This window comes from Chaetodon auriga, chromosome 18 (assembly GCF_051107435.1).
Source record: "Chaetodon auriga isolate fChaAug3 chromosome 18, fChaAug3.hap1, whole genome shotgun sequence".
Lineage (NCBI taxonomy): Eukaryota > Metazoa > Chordata > Actinopteri > Chaetodontiformes > Chaetodontidae > Chaetodon > Chaetodon auriga.
In genome coordinates this window covers 361,569-382,672 of record NC_135091.1, presented here as the reverse complement: position 1 = coordinate 382,672, position 21,104 = coordinate 361,569, and the positions used below count along the sequence as shown (strand labels likewise).

The 21,104-nt window shown below is 49.2% G+C and overlaps 1 protein-coding gene across 2 annotated transcripts; it reads left to right on the top strand.

The window, feature by feature from the left end:
* The first annotated feature begins 1,287 nt into the window (after positions 1-1,287).
* pak6b (p21 protein (Cdc42/Rac)-activated kinase 6b) lies at positions 1,288-20,861 on the top strand. 2 transcript variants are annotated; one of them, XM_076755859.1, is made up of 10 exons: positions 1,299-1,371; positions 5,531-5,606; positions 6,358-6,600; positions 7,290-7,868; positions 8,349-8,813; positions 9,234-9,367; positions 9,441-9,567; positions 19,222-19,347; positions 19,537-19,671; positions 20,207-20,861. In XM_076755859.1, exons 3-10 carry the CDS (start codon positions 6,400-6,402, stop codon positions 20,372-20,374), a joined length of 1,935 nt encoding a protein of 644 aa, XP_076611974.1. In that variant the 5' UTR covers positions 1,299-1,371; positions 5,531-5,606; positions 6,358-6,399; the 3' UTR covers positions 20,375-20,861. The 2 variants fall into 2 exon arrangements, with proteins under 2 accessions (XP_076611975.1, XP_076611974.1); XM_076755860.1 differs by lacking the exon at positions 5,531-5,606 and having other exon boundaries at positions 1,288-1,371.
* The last annotated feature ends 243 nt before the right edge of the window (positions 20,862-21,104 follow it).

Here is a 21,104-nt window from a genome sequence, read left to right as displayed (position 1 = left end):
TTTCTGTTTCTGCTCCATCAGTGAAACATCATTTCACTGAGAAATGAAATCAAGAGACGAGCGACAACGACTGAAGTAAAATGTTAAACTCATTTTATTCCAACTGGTGATGATGAAATGTTCTGTGAAATTTAAAAGTAGATGATTGAACTCAAAGGGAGGCTGGACATGAAGCTGATCATCAATCTGAATCGAAACAGATCTTTCAAGTTTGGCTGCAGTGTTGAGTTTAACCAGCAGGTGGCAGCGAGCAGCAGGACTCTTCATGAAGGACGGAGCCTTGATGTGGACCAGGACCATGTGGACTGGTCTTGAGATCCACAGCTGAACAGGGTCTTGTTTGCCTCTGATCCTCTGATGAAAACCACGTGATGAAGTCAGAAGCTCCAGAAAACGCCGGTCGGTGGCTCTTTAGTGAGCCTGGTTCTGTCCGTGTGAACGTGTGAACAGCATTAAAGGAAACTAAACAGCCGGTGAGCACTTGCTCCTTGTTGCCATAGAAACAAACAGCAAAGTGTCTTTGGGTCATGTGACTAACTGAAGTGAGTCCCCGGTGTTTTGGTCATTTTTCATGTTAAACCTGGTTTAGTCCACATGCTGAACCCAGATTATTTCAGATCAGGCTGGACTGAAACTGGACGTGAACGGCGTCACTGGTGGAGGCGGACTGAGGTGAACAGTCTATTGACTCACCATCCTTGTCCCCTGAGGGGACGGCGAGGCGTGCTGCAGCCTGCAGATGCAGAGACAAACCTCTTTGTTTCATCACTGCTGCTTTTATCAGCTTTCTCTGCATGTTTGTTGACTTCACACTCAGAATCACTGAAGACAAACTTTACTTTTGTCTTAACTGCTGAATGAACCTTGAACAGCTCAGAGATCATTCATCGTCCAGACAATTTGTTCTTCTAACCTTTCTGTATTAATAGACCTGCCAATCAACATCAACGTCCAGTTATGTGGATTTTGCTTCACTGGTTTTGGTTGAGTCACCAGCTGCCACAAAGTTCAGTTCGTTTCCTCACACACCAAACTCCATTCAAATTTTATCCATTTTTCAGTTTCATCGTTGATGTCTCCCCGAACACTGACTCTGTTTCAGCACAACTAAACTGAACTGCAGTTGTCAATAAAGCTTATTTGAATTTGAAGTTGGACAAAGAAGCACCAAACTGTCAATCAAACTAAACCCCGCCTCTTTCCACCCTTTCTCCTTCAAACCTGAAACTAGGTGAGACAGGGACGAGCGAGGGGGGAGGGAGTGTGTGTGTGAGAGAGGTGAAACAACAGCAGACAGACAGAGTTGTGTGTCTGAGGAGGAGAACAACAGCAGGAACGAGCACCTGGACTCACCTGGACTCTGCCGGACAGGTGAGCATTTTCATACATGTAAGATTTAAAGTCACGATTCTGCACAGCTGACAAACAAATGCAAAGTGCTCAAAGTTTGTCTGTTGAACCAGACTGCTGCGTCCACGTAGACCCTCTCTGAGCAGTGAAGAACCTTTGAAGGAAGTCTCTTTTCACAGGAAATGTTCTGTGTGTGAAGAACTCCGTTAGAACCATTTAACAACTCGGTCAGGTTCTCAAGTTTAAGGAACACTGAGTGGGGGTTCAGTCACAGGGTCTGCAGAGTTCAACCAACATGAACGTAAAATATGCTGTGAGAAAGGTTCTCGACACAGGAACCAGTGAAGAACACATGGAACAGATTCAGATTCAGGTTCTGCAGAGAATCAGAATGACTGCAAGGTTACACAGTTTTTTCTTGTTGTTTTTACTGATTTGAAGCCTGTTGGCAACTTCAAGGATTCCACTGAAAACCATTTGGACCTTTGATCATTCAGAGATCAAAATACCAGAACAGCGACTGTAAAGAACACTGTGCTAAAGGTTCTCCACAGAACCAGGCAATAAAGCAACACCTCAGACTGGATGAAATCTGCTCTTCTTGAAGTCAAAATAACATCATTGACCTTCAGCATCCGGCCCCAGAATGACGGCTTGTTCGTCAGTGTTCTTTATGGGATTTTGGAGTTTTGTCATTTCCAAACAGAAAGCTGATGACTCATCCTGCTCATGGCTGCACATTCATTTTTCATCCAATGAAACGTTTTTTATGAGTGTTTCTGCTGGTTGGTCCTCACTGATAAATCTGCTCAGTGATTTCAGTTCAAACAGATGAAGAATATTTTCAGGTTCAGCTCTGAAGTTCTTCAACTGATCTGCCTCAACTCAGCAGTGTCCTGATGGACTGATAGCTTTACTTTCTGCTCATGTAACCGCTAACTGTAGCTGCCTTTAACAAGGTAGCTCAGTTAGCCGTGCAGCTAGCAGTCCTATTAGCTGACCAGGAGCCAAACCAGGCAGGAAACCCACCTGGATCCTGTGTCTCCTGATGTAAAACTGGTCCTCCTGATGTAAAACTGGTCCTCATCGGTCCCGGCTGTGCTCGCTCGCTGTCCCCGCCGTTTCATGGGAACTTGAAAAGACAGACGTCTATAAAGTCTTCTGTGCGTCTATGAACACAGCTGCTACGTTTAAGCTAACAGATGTACGTCTTCTGGTGGAGGTGCTGCGAGTGACAGAGCTCATAGTTCATGAATATATTCATCCATTTGTTTGTGTTAGCTTGTGGCTAGCTGGTAGCTTCACACCTGTCAACACTGGGACAGTGCTCACTGCTGACAGGCTGCTGGCTAAAATCTGTGTCACCTGTTTTAAAAAAAGGCAGGACTAACGCTGCTCCTGTGTTAGCTTATAGAAAACTGTTAGCTTATGGATGTTGTTAGCTGTGTTCAGAGTTCCACATGACGTGTGTTTGTGTTCATTGATGTTTCACGTAAATCATTGAATTTGATCAGGTGTGTCGATGCTCAGCTTTGGTTTAAATGCAGATGAAATGTGTGTTTTGTTGTTGGACTGACTGAGCTGCTGTTTGAATACTCAAAGCTTCCTGTTTTGGTTCCTGTTCAGTGTTTAACACACATCAGGCCAACCTGTACAGGTGAATACCTGACTCTGTGTGTGTGTGTGTGTGTGTGTGTGTGTGTGTGTGTGTGTGTGCTGCAGTAAGCTGATCTGTGTCAATGGATGCTTTGGTGTGAAAGTGTAACTGATCTGAACTCAGCTTGTTTCTTCTTCTTCTGCGACGTTTCTGTCACAAAATCAACATCAAAAACAGAAATCAGTAAATTAACGTTATTGGTCAGTTTGTTGTGGCACTGGAGGATTTTATTGGACAGTTTCTCAGTGAAGACAAATAAGCCACATGTCCCAGAGCGTGTGGACAGACAAGCATCTGTTCTACGCTGTGAAATGTCCTCTTGACGTGTCTCATTTAAATCCAGCCTCCGTCTGTGAGACGCCGTTCACGCCTGCTGTTCTCGTGTGATCCTTGTCCGGACTCGTTCTTCAGATGAAGAAATGAAGGTGGAAACGATCAGAACGTGATCGGATCTGTTTGACCTACTTTGAGTCTGACTCACGTTGTTGTCACAGAGGAGAATACACACTGTTACTGCAGTACAGCACAGTATTTTTACTCCAAGGAAGGAAAAACTCAATGCGACCAATATTTAAGAGTTTATCAGACAGCGTTTCACAAAGTTTGTAAAGTTCTCTTCTGCGATTTTCTTAAGGCGGTTGGGCTGATTTGCCGCCGCATGAAATGACTCATGTTGAGGTTTGTCCTCTGGAGGACGACGAGAACAGTGAAAGACGGAAACACGTCAGAGCGATAAAGTATCCGGATCCGAATCTGGAACCAGTCTCAACACCAGCTGCTAATGGACTGAAACACAAAGGCTGGATCAGACCTCACAGCTCCCCCTGCTGGCTGCGGTGGTAAATTCTTCATTGTTTGTTTGGTTGCTCATCTTCCTCAAAAACAACCAAAAAACAAACAACAGTTTCAAATCACAGCGTCAATAAAAGAAGAAAAATCAAACATGAAGACCAGAAAAAAAAGGACGACGAGCTGCTGTGATCAATGTGATCACACTGTGTGATCAATGTGATCAATGTGATCACACAGTGTGATCGATCGACACATTTCCTGTCTGGTCCAATCACGAGCTGCTTCCTGTCTGAATGAATCACTCTGATGGTTTCCAGTTAGTCTCAGCAGGAGCTGCCCGATCATGTTAAAGCACCTGAGTCCACAGGTATGCAAGCCACGCCCTCAGATCTCACACACACACACACACACACACACACACACACACACACACACACACACACACACCTCTTTCAGGTGATTATTCTTCATGTTACACTCGTGTACCCACTGTGTGTTAAAGTACTGCAGTAAAACTTCATGTTTTTTCAGCGGCTGACTCGTCCTCACATCACTGTTGCTCCATTGATCTGCTTACTGTGCATCTCCCAGTCTGGTGACTGGGAGTCTGACTGGGATCAGATTGTTGCTGCTGGAAACTGAAACCAGTCTGTTGTTTTAAATCCGGAGCTTCTCCTCCGCCCAGCCTGAAGGCAACGGTGCCTTCACTGACTGTCGGCGGTCAGGCGGCGTGTCTCACTGTGGCGTTCAGTCACTTAAAGGGACAGTACGTGTGTTTCTGCTGTGGTGGATCTGCCTCAGTTTGGACTGAAGCGTGTGAAACATGTCAAACGTGTTTCTGTGGAGTTGTTGTGAAGCACAGCGACTCCAGCAGGCCATTGGAGGAACTGCAGTTTTTGGCACCTCTGAGTTCGTTTTCAGGCCTGAAGGATGAAGCTTGAGGAAAAGTGACGCATGTTTCTGCTCCGAGAGGAAACGGCTTGTTTCAACACTTCACTGATTGGCTGAGATACAAGCAGCTCCTCGACAGCTGGAAGGCGAGTCAGACACTCGTCAACTGCCGTCTCACCTGCAGTCCGGGTCCACGTCAGACCCTCCCTGCATAAACATCCTGTCTGGATCTGTGACCGTCTGAAGGGACACACAGGAGGACAAACGTCTCTCTGCTCATCGTCGGGTTCTTTTGTTTTCGGCGTCTCCTCTGAAATGTTTTCCTGAAAGTTCAAATGACATTTTCATCTTCCTCACACTGAACGGATCCTCAAACTGTTTCAGCTCCGTCAGTCTAACCAACATAAAACATCGTCTTTGAGTGAGAAGCAGTCCAGACAGACAGTCTGTCCTCACGTGGTGGAGACGAGGACGTCGGTTGGTCAGATGCTGGTTCTTCGCCGGCTCTGCTCGTGATGTTTGATGTTGGACAGCGAGGTGTCGCTCACACAGGTGGAGGACCCTCATCATGTGACCTCTTTAAGGTCTCATGATGGACGAGCTGTCAATCGCGTGTTCATTTCAACATCAGGCAGAAACGAAGTAACACAACCGTTGATTTGGAGTATTTGTGTCACCTGATGCTCACAGTTCAGATCAGCTGACTCTCCTCCTCCTACTCCTCCTCCTTCTCCTCTTCCTCTGACTGACCGGATCAAATCCCTCCACATCCTCCACTCCTCCCAGTTAACAAACAGGAGGAGGAGGAGTCTCTGCTTCATCGTCTCTGTCTCCTTGCAGATCGGACTGAACTGATCTGATTGAACCAATCGGGAGCTGGTTCAGCTGCAGTCGAGAGACATCGACTCCCGTTCAGGTGAGCAAGTCTGATGGACGTCCAATGAGATTAATGTTCCATAAATATGTCACACTTTAGTCTTTAAAACATAAACTGGCACATTTTCACTTAATGTAGAAGCTTTTAAAAACACTGAGTTATATTCAGAATCACTGTTATTGGCTGGCAGGTGGCGCAGAGACACACCTGATCTCCTCATTCACAGTTTGAACTGAAGTGACCATGAACATGAATAATCAATAACTTCTAACATCTGGCCAATAGAAAGCCTGAATTCTTCTTCAAATGAAATCCAGATTTGACCTGTTTTAGAGAAGCAGGTGGACCAATCACAGCCAATCAGAAAAGTCAAACTCGTTCAAAGATTAAAATTCTTCAGATTCAGTCTGAATTTTATCAGCTCGTCTTTGAACGAAGCTTCAGGTGTCTTTCACGTTTTCTGCTGCTGTAATTTAAATGGTTAATGCTGCAGACAGGTGAGTTCTCACCTGGGCTGTTTGGTCGGTTTGTGTTTGACAGGAGAGAGAGAGGGAGGAGGAGGGGGAGGTCATGTGACTCCGCTCAGGTAAACCACCTGAGAACAGGAAGAGAAGCTGCCAGTTTACTGACACGGCGAATGTGTTTCTGGTCAATGTGTGTGTTCTCACTCTGTGTGTGTGTCTGTGTGTGTGCATGTGTGTGTGTGATTCAACCCTCCATCATGTCTCAGTCTGATCAGCGGCGAGGTTTGTCCAGCGTTGAGCGAGCTGCTTCCTGTTGTCTCCCTCAGGTCTCATCATCACTCAGCCATTGTTGCTGCATTGCCGTGGCGATGTTCCGCCGCAGGAAGAGGAGGCGCAGGCCGGAGATCTCGGCGCCGCAGGACTTCCAGCATCGCGTCCACACGTCATTCGATGCTGCCACAGGACGCTACGTGGGTCTGCCGCCACAGTGGCAGAGTGTCATCGACACGCTGAGGAGGCCACGCCCCCTGGTGGACCCCTCCAGGATCACCGAGGTCGAGCTCAGGAAGGTGGGGGCTTCTGAAATACAGTGACATCACTAAGTCTGATTGGCCAATAAACACAAGCAGTCAGACAATCAGGCAGGTGGATTTCATCTTTCCACAGTGGATCAGGATCAGGGTCAGGATCAGGGTCAGGGTCAGGATCAGGATCAGGGTCAGGGTCAGGATCAGGATCAGGGTCAGGGTCAGGATCAGGGTCAGGGTCAGGATCAGTGTGGAGACTCAGCATGTTTTCTCTGGCGTCGGTGTTCGGAGAAATGACCTTTTCCAGGTGAACTGTCTTAAAGACACCTGTCAACTCGCTAACAGCAGATAATGCTTTCACACGCTACACAAAGCAAATATCCGTCTTTAGATCAGGTCAGGGCTCTGTTGACCTCTGACCTCTGTGCAGATGTGTAGAGTTCCCACACAGAAGCTGTTTCTCTGCTGACGGTGCGTTCACTGGTTTTCTGTAAATGTCAAGTTTGTCTGCAGTTCAGCTGAAACATGAGCTCGTGTTTCCATGCAGGTACTCTCAGGTGTTCACCCTCCACACGCAGTGACCTCATTCCAGACAGACAGACGTAAACAGCAGATCTGTGTTTTCTGGATGAAAACCTCGATAACGACGGATGAATCGTGTGTTTGTTCAGTCTGGAAGTTCGTTGGAGTGAATAAATTCAGATTTCTGAACACAGTTTTGTCCTCTGCAGACGATTGTTCGTGGGAGTTTCATCGGTCATGGCGACTACATCTCTCACGTGATCTCTGAGATGAACCGTCTGTCCGTCTCCAGTTCCAACTCTCTGCGCCGCAGCAGCCCGTCGGCACGGAAACGGGCCCTGTCACTGGGTCGACTGGGAGAGCTGGCGGAGGACGAGTCGTACCAGTACGAGGAGCTCAATCACAACGGAGGCAAGGTGGGCGGGAACTCCACCTACTGGCAGGACAGGATCCGACAAGTCCGCCACGAGAGCTGCAACCCCAAACTGAACGGAGCTCTGCAGAGAGCCAAGTCCATCTGCGAGGTGGGGACACTGTCTGAGGCCACGCCCCCCACACCTGTGACACCTCAGAGGACACCTGTGACGGGTTTATCAGGTGGACAGTACGCCCACAGTGAGGGGGCGGTGCTCAGACAGAGGCCGACTTCCTGTCATTACAGCCTGCAGACTGTGGAGACAAACAGCAGTCCTCACCTGAGACTGAAACCAGCTGTCAATCACCTGCCCGACCTGCTGTCCTCCTCCAGAGAAAGTCCCAGGAGGCCTCACTCCTCCTACGATCTCAAGGTACGAGTCATTGAATCAGATGTTCAGATTGAAGGATGAGACGGCAGCCAGTTAGCTTAGCATAAAGACTGGAAACAGGGGGAAACAGTTAGCCTGCACAGAAGTCCAGGTCAGAGTCAAGACTTAGTCCAGCACAGGAACCCTTGTAAAACCGAGACCAGGCGGTTTCAGAGGGGTCACAGTGATTCTGCCACAGACCCGATGATTCAGCGTGACGCAGCGCTTTTGAGCCAAAATCTGCCCAGTTTCCTTGGATGTGAGGCCGGCATTTAATTCTGAAGCCAGTGAGTACGAAACGCTGATTTCATGTGAACCTGCACCTTCACAGCCGCCTTCACTGAACACGGCTGATGACCTGAGCGTCCCCGGGGTCAAAGGTCAAGCCAATATTAGAGAAAATCAATCACCAAATGCATTGATGAAGGAATGATTAGTTGCTGTGAGGCTGTTTTTTGATGTCTTTTCTCTTTTCTCCCCCAGTTGACCTCCCCCTCCTCCCCCCTCCTGCTGCCCCCCCCCAACAGCACCAGCAGCCCCCTCATCACAGGTAGAGGATTACCTCAGCGCTCGCTCCACCCCTCCTCCAGCTTCAACCTCGGACCTTCTCCAAAGACTCCGGCCCCCCGGACTCAGAACGGCCCATCCCAACCCCGGCCCTCCCCTGCGGGCTCCCCGGGACGGCCCTCCGCCCGGCTCTGCCCCTCCTCCACGCAGCAGGCCGTACCTGACGGAGGTGTGAAGGTGACTCATGAGCAGTTCAAGGCAGCGCTGCAGATGGTGGTGGATCCAGGAGACCCGAGGATGACTCTGGAGAACTTTGTGAAGATCGGGGAGGGGTCCACAGGTGTGGTCTGCATCGCCCGGGAGAGACACAGTGGGCGACAGGTGGCGGTGAAGATGATGGACCTGAGGAAGCAGCAGCGCCGAGAGCTGCTCTTCAACGAGGTACCGGACCCGGGTCAGGAAACACAACCAGAAAAACCTGATTTCAGCTGATTTTTTTGTTATCAGTTAATCTGTGGATGATTTTCTTGACCAATCAGTGAACTGTTCAGTCTCTGAAGCATCCAAAAACATGAAAAATGTCCTTAAATTCTTTGTTTCATTGGACCAACAGTCCAAAACAAAACAAACTTCTTTCATGGTCACGGATGAGCTGTGTGTTATGTTTGCCCTGAATTCAACCTGTCAGGCAACTTCAATCTTGAATTCTGATCATTTGATTTTATCATCTCATCATTCAAACAATCAAAATCACCAAATAATCAATGGAGTTAAAAACAGACACCCGTCACCTGCTGCAGTGTGACGTCATCACCTGTCCGTGTGACGTCATCGGCCTCACCTGTCCTGCGTGTCTCTCAGGTGGTGATCATGAGGGACTACCGGCACCAGAACGTGGTGGAGATGTACCGCAGCGCTCTGGTGGAGGAGGAACTCTGGGTAATCATGGAGTACCTGCAGGGTGGCGCTCTCACCCACATTGTCAGTGAAACCAGGTGAGCAGGACGTCACAGACACCTGTTTGTCTGGCAGGTTGTCGTAGTTTTAAAGCATTTGTGTGTTTCTCAGGTTGACCGAGGAACAGACGGCGACGGTGTGCGAAGGCGTCCTGCAGGCGTTGACTTACCTTCACTCTCAGGGCGTCATTCACCGAGACATCAAGAGTGACTCCATCCTGCTGACGCTGGATGGCAGGGTAAGACACACAGAGACACACAGAGAGAGACAGAGACACACAGAGAGAGACAGAGAGAGACAGAGACACAGAGACAGAAAGAGACTGAGACAGAGACACACAGAGAGACAGAGACACACAGAGAGAGACAGAGACAGAGACACACAGAGAGACAGAGAGACACAGAGAGAGACAGAGACACAGAGACAGAAAGAGACTGAGAGAGAGACACACAGAGAGAGACAGAGACACACAGAGAGAGACAGAGAGAGACAGAGACACAGAGACAGAAAGAGACTGAGACAGAGACACACAGAGAGACAGAGACACACAGAGAGAGACAGAGACAGAGACACAGAGAGAGACAGAGAGAGACAGAGACACAGAGACAGAAAGAGACTGAGACAGAGACAGAGACAGAGACACAGAGAGAGAGACAGAGACACAGAGACAGAGACACAGAGAGACAGAGACACAGAGACAGAAAGAGACTAAGAGAGAGACACACAGAGAGACAGAGACACAGAGACAGAGACAGAGACACAGAGAGAGAGACAGAGAGAGACAGAGACCCACAGAGAGACATAGAGACACAGAGAGACAGAGAGACACAGAGAGAGACAGAGACACACAGAGAGACAGAGAGAGACAGAGACACACAGAGAGACAGAGAGACACAGAGAGAGACAGAGACACAGAGACAGAAAGAGACTGAGACAGAGACACACAGAGAGACAGAGACACACAGAGAGAGACAGAGAGAGACAGAGACACAGAGACAGAAAGAGACTGAGACAGAGACACACAGAGAGACAGAGACACACAGAGAGAGACAGAGAGAGACAGAGAGAGACAGAGACACAGAGACAGAAAGAGACTGAGACAGAGACACAGAGAGAGAGACAGAGACACAGAGACAGAGACACAGAGAGACAGAGACACAGAGACAGAAAGAGACTGAGACAGAGACACACAGAGAGACAGAGACACAGAGACAGAGACAGAGACACAGAGAGAGAGACAGAGACACACAGAGAGACAGAGAGAGACAGAGACCCACAGAGAGACAGAGAGACACAGAGAGAGACAGAGACACACAGAGAGACAGAGAGAGACAGAGACACACAGAGAGACAGAGAGACACAGAGAGAGACAGAGAGAGACAGAGACACAGAGAGAGACAGAGACACAGAGAGAGACACAGAGAGAGAGACAGAGAGAGACAGAGACACAGAGAGATTTTTTGATTTTTCAAACCACTTTTATTTGCTCACCGGTCCAAAAGAAACAACAGTAGTATTAACAGTCCAGTGCTCAAAATAAAAACAGACCAACAACCAAAAAAAACCCCTCCACCTTACAACACAAAGATTAAGACATCTTTAGCTCAGTAGATGTCCAAAAAGCAGCTTTTTCTCTTCCACTGAACACAGCACATCGTCCAGACACCACGTGCCTTCAAACTCATCCAAATTCTGTGTTAGACTGAAGAAATTAAAATCCGTCCTCAGTCGGGTTTTCACCATCCGACAGAAGATCAGCCTGACATCAGTGTCCACAGAACTCTCCATTCTGTTTCTCCTGCTGATGTAAAAGGCCATTTTGGCCTGACCGATAAGGAAGTTTAACAGCTGACCTTTTGATTTATTTTTCTTGTTGTATTTGTGACAAAGAATGAATGTTTGATGCGAGAAAACCTCCTGGAACTTGGAGAAGAACACACTCAGCAGGTGAAACAGAGCAGAGAGACGTGCACACTCGAGGAAGCAATGAAAAACAGTTTCTCTCTGAGCACAGAAAGGACAATCAGGCCCAACATCCGGATTGATGACTGACACGAAGGCGTTCACAGGAAGCACAGCGTGCAGAAGCCTCCACTGTAAGTCTCCCACCCTCCTGGTTAAAGGAGCTTTGTACAGTGTTCTCCACTCAGGCCTCTGAGCCTGTGTGAGGGCCAGCCGAGCTCTCCAAGGAGTGTCCACTCGCCCCGCCAGTTTACGCTGGTTCAGCACTTTAACCAGTAAACAGTACATACCTTTGCCTGTTAAGTTCCTCAGTGTGTACTCACTGTTCACCTTTAACATGAAATCATCAGCACATTCAAACACCGGAATCATTTTTAACTCGGGGAAGGGATCCGAGTCGTCGGCTGCTTTCAGCCCTGCACCGTGTGCAGCAGCTAAAGACCTCTCTGAGTCTGTCAGCTGCTGTTTCCAGCCTCCCAGCAGGTGGCTGATGACCCTGGCAGACCTGACCCCGATACAGGAGGCCAGACCTGCAGCATTGTCCATAGAGGGGCCGCACAAGTCCATCACCCGGCCCAGTGTGACAATCTTGGCCTCACACAGTCTCTGAAGCAGGGACGGTCCTGCTGCACACCTGAGCCGAGTCCCGTAGACCACCGGCTCCTTCAGAAGCCAAAAGAGAGAGTCACCGTGAGTCTGTCTCTCTTTTTTAAACAGACTCCACACTTTAAAAAGTCCACGGTAGAAAGGCGGCAGATTGTCCAGCCTAACTCCACTCGTATCCATTAAGAAGAGGGACTCTGCCAGTCCCAGTCCACCACGGCGCTCTAGAAGGGCTCGAGACAGAGGTCTCCAGACCAGGTCTGCCGGTCCGGACAGCAGTCTCTGGATGAACTGGAGCCTGAAGGCCGCTCCTCTGCTCGCCAGGTGCACCAGCCCGTGCCCTCCCTCGTCCTTAGGCAGGAAGAGGACGCTCTGCGGGATCCAGTGCAGACGGTCCCAGAAAAAGTCCACCATGACTGCCTGCACCTTGGACAGCAAGTTCAGGGGAGGGTCCACACACGCCAGACGATGCCACAACATGGAAGACACAAGGTTGTTAATCACAAGCACACGACCTTTAAAAGACATTTTTGGCAGAATCCATTTCCATTTGTCCAGCTTGGCCTGGACCTTTTCCAGTACATTCTCCCAGTTTTTGGAAAGAGAGGATTCATCTCCGAGATGAACTCCCAGATACTTCAGTCCTCCTCTCTTCCAAACCAGGCCTCCTGGTAGCACCAGCTTCCTGCTCAGCCCGTCACCCACAGCTAAAGCCTCGCTCTTCAGCCAGTTGACTTTAGCTGAGGAGATTTTACCAAAGTCCAGGACGGTTTGATGCAACCTATAAATGTCTTCCTGTTTTTTGACAAAAATGATGACATCATCAGCATATGCAGACAACACACATGGTTTTTTAAGACCTGGAAAAGAAAAACCAGACAGCTTTGATCTCAGACGGTGTAAAAGGGGCTCGATGGCCAGAGAGTACAACATGCCTGAGAGAGCGCACCCCTGTCTGACGCCCCTCAGGACTTTAAAAGGAGCACTTAAAGCACCATTAACTTTCAGTACACTCTCAATGTCACAGTACAGGACCCTGATCTTGGCTATAAGACCAGAGCTCAACCCAAAAGCTTGCAGCGTCCGCCACAAGTACTGGTGTTCAACCCGGTCAAAAGCCTTTTCTTGGTCCAGAGAAATCAGACCAAGCTCACAGCCCAATGAACCAGAGAGGTCCAAAATGTCACGAATTAAAGCGATGTTGTCAGTTATCAACCTGCTGGGTACGCAGTACGTCTGATCCCTGTGAATGATCTGCTCCATCACTTTTTTCAGCCTCTTGGCCAACACCTTTGACAGCAGCTTATAGTCTGTGCAGAGTAAGGACACGGGCCTCCAGTTCTTAATGTCCTGCAGGTCTCCCTTCTTTGGAAGCAGGGTGAGAACAGCCCTCCTGCAGCTCAGAGGCAGTTGTCCCTTACTCAGACTGTCTCTGAGGACGACCAACAGATCTTCCCCCAGCACTGGCCAGAAAGCCTTGTAAAAATCGGCGGGGAGGCCGTCTATCCCCGGAGCCTTCCCGTTCTGCAGGCTCTGCAGGGCCTCCTGCAGCTCCCGAGCAGACACCGGAGCCTCCAGCTCGACAATGTCCTCTTCACAGACCTGAGGCAGACCCTCGAAGAAGGCCGTGGTCACCTCAGGCTCCTCCTGGAGCTCGGCCTTGTAAAGTCTTTTGTAGAAATCCGCAGCGTGCTGACGGATCTCAGCAGGGTCGTACAGCAGCTGTCCGGTGTCAGACCGCAGAGAGTGCATCAGCCTCTTCTGTCCACTCTTACGCTCTAGACCGAAGAAGAAGTGAGAGGGAGCGTCCATCTCAGCGATGTGCCTGAAACGTGAGCGGACCAGAGCGCCCTGAGCAGAGATACCCAGCAGGTCAGACAGAGCTGATTTTTTATCTTTGAGAACTTGAAAATGTTCTCGATCTCCTGTGGAGTCTGCTAGATGTTGAAGCTCCACGACTTCTCTCTCCAGATCTCTCATAGACCGGGCCATGTCCTTTGTGACATTGAAAGTGTACTGCAGACAAAGCTGCTGGATCTGAGCTTTGCCCACGTCCCACCACTGTTGCAAAGAGCTAAAATCAGACTGTGTTTGTCTGAAATTACTCCAGAAGGACTTAAAGGCCTTTTGGAACCTGTTGTCCGCTAGCAGACTGGTGTTAAAGTGCCAGTACGCGCTCTTACATTTAACGTCTCTGACAGACAGCACACAGTGCACCAGAGAGTGGTCAGAGAAACCCACCGGGCTGATGGAAACACCTTTAAAAACACTGAAGTGATGGTTAAAACAGTACATTCTGTCCAGTCTGGCCAGAGACATCCAGTTATCTCTGCTGTGAGCCCAGGTGAACTGTCTCTGAGCAGGATGGAAACGTCTCCACACGTCACAGAGATCAAATGTTTCGACGAGTTTCATCAGAGCCCGTCTGGAAGCAGCGTGAGGTTCTTGATGGTTCCTGTCTAGCTGAGGGTTCTCTGTGCAGTTAAAATCACCTCCCAGGAACAGGTACTCCTCACTGCTGCAGTTGGTAAGAACAGTCTTTAAAACATCTAAAAAAACCAGTCTGTCTAAGCCAACGGTTGGAGCGTAGACGTTAATAAAAACCATCCTCACACTCTCGAAGACAGCACAGACTTTCAGCATCCGGCCGGGAACGATCTCTTCCACAGAGCAGGAAACAGGTGGAAAGTCTCTAGAAAAGAGGATCCCAACACCTCCACTGTTACTCGTCTTGTGGCTGAGGATGAGCTCCCCCCCCCACTCCCTCCTCCAGTCCGCCTCCTTATCAGGAGTGCTGTGGGTCTCCTGAAGGAGAACCACGTTTAGTCCTTTAGACTGAAGAAGAGAGAAGAGAGCAGCTCTCTTTGTGTCTTCTCTCGCACCGTTAATGTTTAAAGAGCCAATCTTCATCTCGCACATGATTAGGCTGCATGTACACAACAACAGGACAAAGGACAACAAATAGAAGAAGAGGGAGAACATCTTCATCCTAGTCATCTTTTTCTATCTGTGTTCGCACTTTAACCATCAGTTTTTTCAGCCGGTAAGTCTCTGGGTCAGTGAAGGAAGGCTGCCCGAGCCCTCCTGACTTCCTCAAGAAGAACCTGATGGATTCATGGAATAACTGAAGGTCTGGAAAGTGTTCCTCCACCTTCACAGCTCTCAGCCCCTTCGTGTTCCTCAGAAAAGCTCGAATTCTTGAGAAAGAATAACCGGTGTGTGTTTCTCCCTGCATGTTCTCTGTGTCCGATTCACTGTCCTCTGTGTTCACCTGTGAGCTGTGTGTGCGTTGTGTGTCCTGTGTGTCCGTGTGTGAGCTGTGTGTGTCCTGTGTGTCCTGTGTGTGTTCCTCTGACTGACAGGAGGAGCACTGTGGGTCTTTCTTTGACACTTTTGGAACCTTTTCACTGGTGGCTTTGGTTTCTGGAGTTTTCCTTTTTGTTGCTACTTTTAAAAACTCCTCCTGGATCACACCATCGTCCTCCATCACCCTGTCCTCCACCATCAACCTGTCCTCCACCATCACCCTGTCCTCCTCCATCACCCTGTCCTCCACCATCACCCTGTCCTCCTCCATCACCCTGTCCTCCACCATCACCCTGTCCTCCACCATCACACCGTCCTCTACCTCATCCAACACTGACTCAGCCACCCTGGTGGCAGTCTGTCCAGCCAGCTCCTTCACCAGAGTCTGGACTCTGGGCTCTGCCTGTTCAGTCTGAGAGGTGACCTCTTCCTCTGCCTGACCGTTCACCTGCTCCTCACTGTCTGCAGTTGTGTGTGTGTGTGTGTCTGTGGGTGTGTAGTCTGTGCTGCCCTGTGCGCCCTTCTCTTCGCTCCGCGCTTTGCGTTGCACTTCGCTTTGCGCCTCGCGCTGTGTTTTGCGCTGCGCTTCGCTCGGTGCTTCGCTCCGCGCTTCGCCCTGAGCCGCAGGCCGGCTGTCAGCTCTGACAGGCGGCTCTGCTGGCTGCTTTTCTCCCGCTCTGTCGGGGCATGAACGGATCAGGTGACCCTCTGCTCCGCATCCAAAACATTTGACAGTGTCGGTGGTAACGTGAACAGTGTAGTCGAAGTTATCGATACGGAAACGGAGAGCTACATTGAGCTCATCCTTGTTTCCATTGAGGACCATGGACACCTGTCTCCTGAACGACACGACGTGTTTGAGCAGCGGAGACTTGCAGCCGAGAGGAATCAGCTTCATGGGGGACACGATCTGACCGTGTCGAGCTAGCTCGTTTTCTAACAGCTCGTTTTTTAGAAAAGGGGGCACGTTAGACACAATGACCTTCTTTACCGGGCTAACAAGGGAAAAGACCGGCGTTAACGTCCCCTGAACCACCACCCCGCTCTCTACCAGCTGACTGGCTTTTTCAGGGCTGTCCAGGAAAATCACCACAGCGCTGTTCATCCTGGAAGCTGATTTAACGCTTCCACAACCCACAACTTCACCCACAGCCAGGCCGCAGTCCTCCACCGACACACCAAAAGGTGGAGAGAGTTTGATGGCATGTCTGCGGGTGAGTTTCTCCAAACCGGAGACACCACGCGCGGCAGCCATGAATGAATGGCAGGCCGCGGCGGCAGCCGCCGCCACACAAAGCACGAACAAAACACTAAAACCAGCGATGAAACAAAGTTTGATGACAGAGAAACTGTTCAAAAACACATTTACCAACACCCAGTGCAAGAAAAAGAGCAAAAAAAGGTTTGAAACACTTACACGCTCAACAAACGCTCTCCGACACACTCACCCTGTCACTCCCAGCACACACTCAGAGAGAGAGAGAGAGAGAGAGAGAGAGAGAGAGACACAGAGAGAGACACAGAGAGAGAGACAGAGACACACAGAGAGCGACAGAGACACACAGAGAGACAGAGACACAGAGAGAGACAGAGACACACAGAGAGAGACAGAGAGAGAGACAGAGACACACAGAGAGACAGAGACACAGAGAGAGACAGAGACACACAGAGAGAGACAGAGAGAGAGACAGAGACACACAGAGAGCGACAGAGACACACAGAGAGACAGAGACACAGAGAGAGACAGAGACGCACAGAGAGACACAGAGAGAGAGACAGAGACACACAGAGAGACAGAGACACAGAGAGAGACACAGAGAGAGAGACAGAGACACACAGAGAGCGACAGAGACACACAGAGAGACAGAGACACACAGAGAGACACAGAGAGAGACAGAGACACACACAGAGAGAGACAGAGACACAGAGACAGAAAGAGACTGAGACAGAGACACACAGAGAGAGACAGAGACACACAGAGAGAGACAGAGAGAGACAGAGACACAGAGACAGAAAGAGACTGAGACAGAGACACACAGAGAGACAGAGACACACAGAGAGAGACAGAGACACAGAGAGAGACAGAGAGACACAGAGAGAGACAGAGACACAGAGACAGAAAGAGACTGAGACAGAGACACACAGAGACAGAGACACACAGAGACAGAGAGAGAGAGACAGAGAGAGACAGAGACACAGAGACAGAAAGAGACTGAGACAGAGACACACAGAGACAGAGACACACAGAGACACAGAGAGAGAGACAGAGAGAGACAGAGACACAGAGACAGAAAGAGACAGAGACAGAAAGAGACAGAGACAGAGACACACAGAGAGACAGAGACACAGAGAGAGAGACAGAGACCCACAGAGAGACATAGAGACACAGAGAGACAGAGAGACACAGAGAGAGACAGAGACACACAGAGAGACAGAGAGAGACAGAGACACACAGAGAGACAGAGAGACACAGAGAGAGACACAGAGAGAGAGACAGAGACACACAGAGAGACAGAGAGACACAGAGAGAGACAGAGAGAGACAGAGACACACAGAGAGACAGAGACACAGAGAGAGACAGAGACACACAGAGAGAGACAGAGACAGAGACACACAGAGAGACAGAGAGACAGAGACACAGAGAGAGACACACAGAGAGAGACAGAGACAGAGACACACAGAGAGACAGAGACACAGAGACACAGAGAGAGACACACAGAGAGAGACAGAGACACACAGAGAGACAGAGACACAGAGAGACAGAGACACACAGAGAGAGACAGAGACACACAGAGAGACAGAGACACAGAGAGACAGAGACACAGAGAGAGAGACAGAGACACACAGAGAGAGACAGAGACACACAGAGAGACAGAGAGAGACAGAGACACACAGAGAGACAGAGAGACACAGAGAGAGACAGAGAGAGACAGAGACACAGAGAGAGACACAGAGAGAGAGACAGAGACACACAGAGAGACAGAGAGACACAGAGAGAGACAGAGAGAGACAGAGACACACAGAGAGACAGAGACACAGAGAGAGACAGAGACACACAGAGAGAGACAGAGACAGAGACACACAGAGAGACAGAGACACAGAGAGACAGAGACACAGAGAGAGACACACAGAGAGAGACAGAGACACACAGAGAGAGACAGAGACACACAGAGAGACAGAGACACAGAGAGACAGAGACACACAGAGAGAGACAGAGACACACAGAGAGACAGAGACACAGAGAGACAGAGACACAGAGAGAGAGACAGAGACACACAGAGAGAGACAGAGACACACAGAGAGACAGAGACACACAGACAGACAGAGACACACACAGCTGAATTTCCTTGGAGTTATCATGTTGTTGACTGCGGGTCAGTGGACTTCTGATCTTTGTTCGTGACTCGTTCAGCTCTACCTGAACTGATCCACCTGTGACTCAGGTGGATCAGTTCAGGTGTTTCTCTGTGAATCATTCTATTATTTTAAATGAGGTCAATAATCCAGATGATCCAGCTGATGAGTCAGTTTGTGGACATCAGCATCACTTTGAGTCCAGGTCAGACAGGTGAGCTGCAGGTGAGCTCTGATGTTCATCAGCTGATTAAACATGAAAACAACAAAAAGTCTTAAAACAACAATTACTTCAAGTGCTGCGTTTTCCAAACAAGAGACAGTTTTTTCTGTCTTCATGGACCAGGACGTAGTCTGAGTCCAGTCTGCCATGGAGGATGTGGAGGACGTCCACATGTGTCTGTTTGGCTAGCTTAGCATGTGAGCTAGCAGAGTCCCACAGCTTTCAGCATTCAGTCCAGATACAGACTCAAATCATCCCACAAATCAACTTCTCCTCCTCCTCTTCCTCTTTCTCCTCCTCCTCTTCCTCTTTCTCCTCCTCCTCTTCCTCTTTCTCCTCCTCCTCTCCTCTTTCTCCTCCTCCTCTTCCTCTTTCTCCTCCTCCTCTTCCTCTTTCTCCTCCTCCTCTCCTCTTTCTCCTCCTCCTCTTCCTCTCCTGCTGCAGATAAAACTGTCAGACTTTGGTTTCTGCGCTCAGATCAGTAAAGATGTCCCAAAGAGGAAGTCTCTGGTTGGGACTCCGTACTGGATGGCTCCTGAGGTGATCTCCAAAACCCCGTACGGGACCGAGGTAACGTCATTCACAGCCGGTTCTCTAAAGAGCTTTTAAACATCTAAGTTCTACTTTTACCTTACAGATAAGATAAAACTGTATTGGTCGTGTGCTGTGGACATTCACTTGTGACCACAGCCAGAATAAAAGAGAGGCATAAAATGAAGAAGGAGACAAAGTGAGACAAACGTTCCGTGTGTCCCTCAGGTGGACATCTGGTCTCTGGGCATCATGGTGGTGGAGATGGTGGACGGAGAGCCTCCATATTTCAGTGACACGCCGATCACCGCCATGAAGAAGCTGAGGGATGAAGTAGCACCGAGTGTGAAGAACATCCAGAGGGTCAGACACACACACACACACACACACACACACACACATACACACACACACATACATTCTTCCTTGTATCTATGACAAAGTGAGGACAGCAGTCCAGAACATGCATTGTGAGGACCAACCTTAGTCAACGTTGTACAGCTTCAACGATTCGATAAAGTGTCACTTTAAATAACCAATCAGACAAGCTGAGGGCCCTGACCTCTGACCTCTGACCTCTGACCTGTTTGTGTAGTTAAACTTCAACACACGACTCAATTCAGGTTTCAGTGGGGTTTGACGGCTCGGCTGTGATTGGTCAGTGTTTGTCTCGTGTGCGTCACAGTAAACACACATTCTTCTTCACACACTCCCCTTTACTTGTCTTTATCGCAGTGTGGGGACCTCTGACGAGCGTGACCTGAACACAGGTTTAACATAGTTGTTGGTAAAATTTAAGGAAGTGACTTGATTGGATGCCACAGAAATGCTCCCCTGCAGGTGTTTGTGGGGCCCTGGTCAGCCTGGCCCTAATGATGATGTCACTCTCTGTGTTCAGGTGTCTCCAGTGTTGAAGGACTTCCTGAACTGTATGTTGACTCGAGACACGCGGCAGCGCTCCAGCGCTGCTGAACTGCTGGAGCACCCGTTCCTGCTGCAGGCCGGCTCACCACGCTGCCTGGTGCCGCTGGTGGAGCAGCACCGGAAACGCATGTCGCTGTGCTGAACACCTGAGACTCACCTGACATGCTCGAGACTCACCTGAGACTCACCGAATAACACCTGAACCCACCGTAGCACAAGACTTGTTGAGCTCAGTTAAGCTCTCATTGGTTGCTGAGAAGTCTGCAGCCAATCACGCACCAGCTTCTCCTCTGCTGCCTGCCGAGCCAGAGCTCCAGCAACCAATCAGGTGAGTAAAATCAGGTCAGCAGGACGCCTGAACACAGAGCGGCAGGGCGGCGGCTGCAGGACAGTTTGATTACTCTGAAGCAGCTAACGTCACCTGTAACACACGTCTCACCTGGGAGGACGACGTCATCGGAGAACACTCATGACCACGTTGAAGATGGATGTATCAGATTACTTGGATCTTATTTCGACAGTTTTGTCCAGTGAGCAGAACAAGCAAACACGTTAAACCATGAAGCTGCTTCCTGGTCCTTTGACCTCCTGCAGTTTGTAACGGTGAAATGAGGGATTTTAATATTTTAATATTTCATGTCAAAAAACACGAGAACATGTTTTTTGGAATTATTCATAAAAAGAAGATTTTAATAACTGACTGACTCGATTTGAAAGAATGAAATTTACAATAAGATTTAAAAACAGAACGAAACCTGTGACTTGACTCAGACAGCGAATGTTTGAATCAGTTTTCTGTTGATTTAAAGGAAAGTTAAACTCCGACATGAACTGCATTAAGAACAACTTCATTGAAATTCTGTATTTGAGTT

Coding starts and splice junctions, on each gene's coding strand:
- pak6b (XM_076755860.1), top strand. CDS start 6,400: ATGTTCCGCCGCAGGAAGAGGAGGCGCAGGCCGGAGATCTCGGCGCCG. Junction 9,368..9,440: donor CACATTGTCAGTGAAACCAG/GTGAGCAGGACG, acceptor TGTGTTTCTCAG/GTTGACCGAGGAACAGACGG. Junction 19,672..20,206: donor GTGTGAAGAACATCCAGAGG/GTCAGACACACA, acceptor CTCTGTGTTCAG/GTGTCTCCAGTGTTGAAGGA.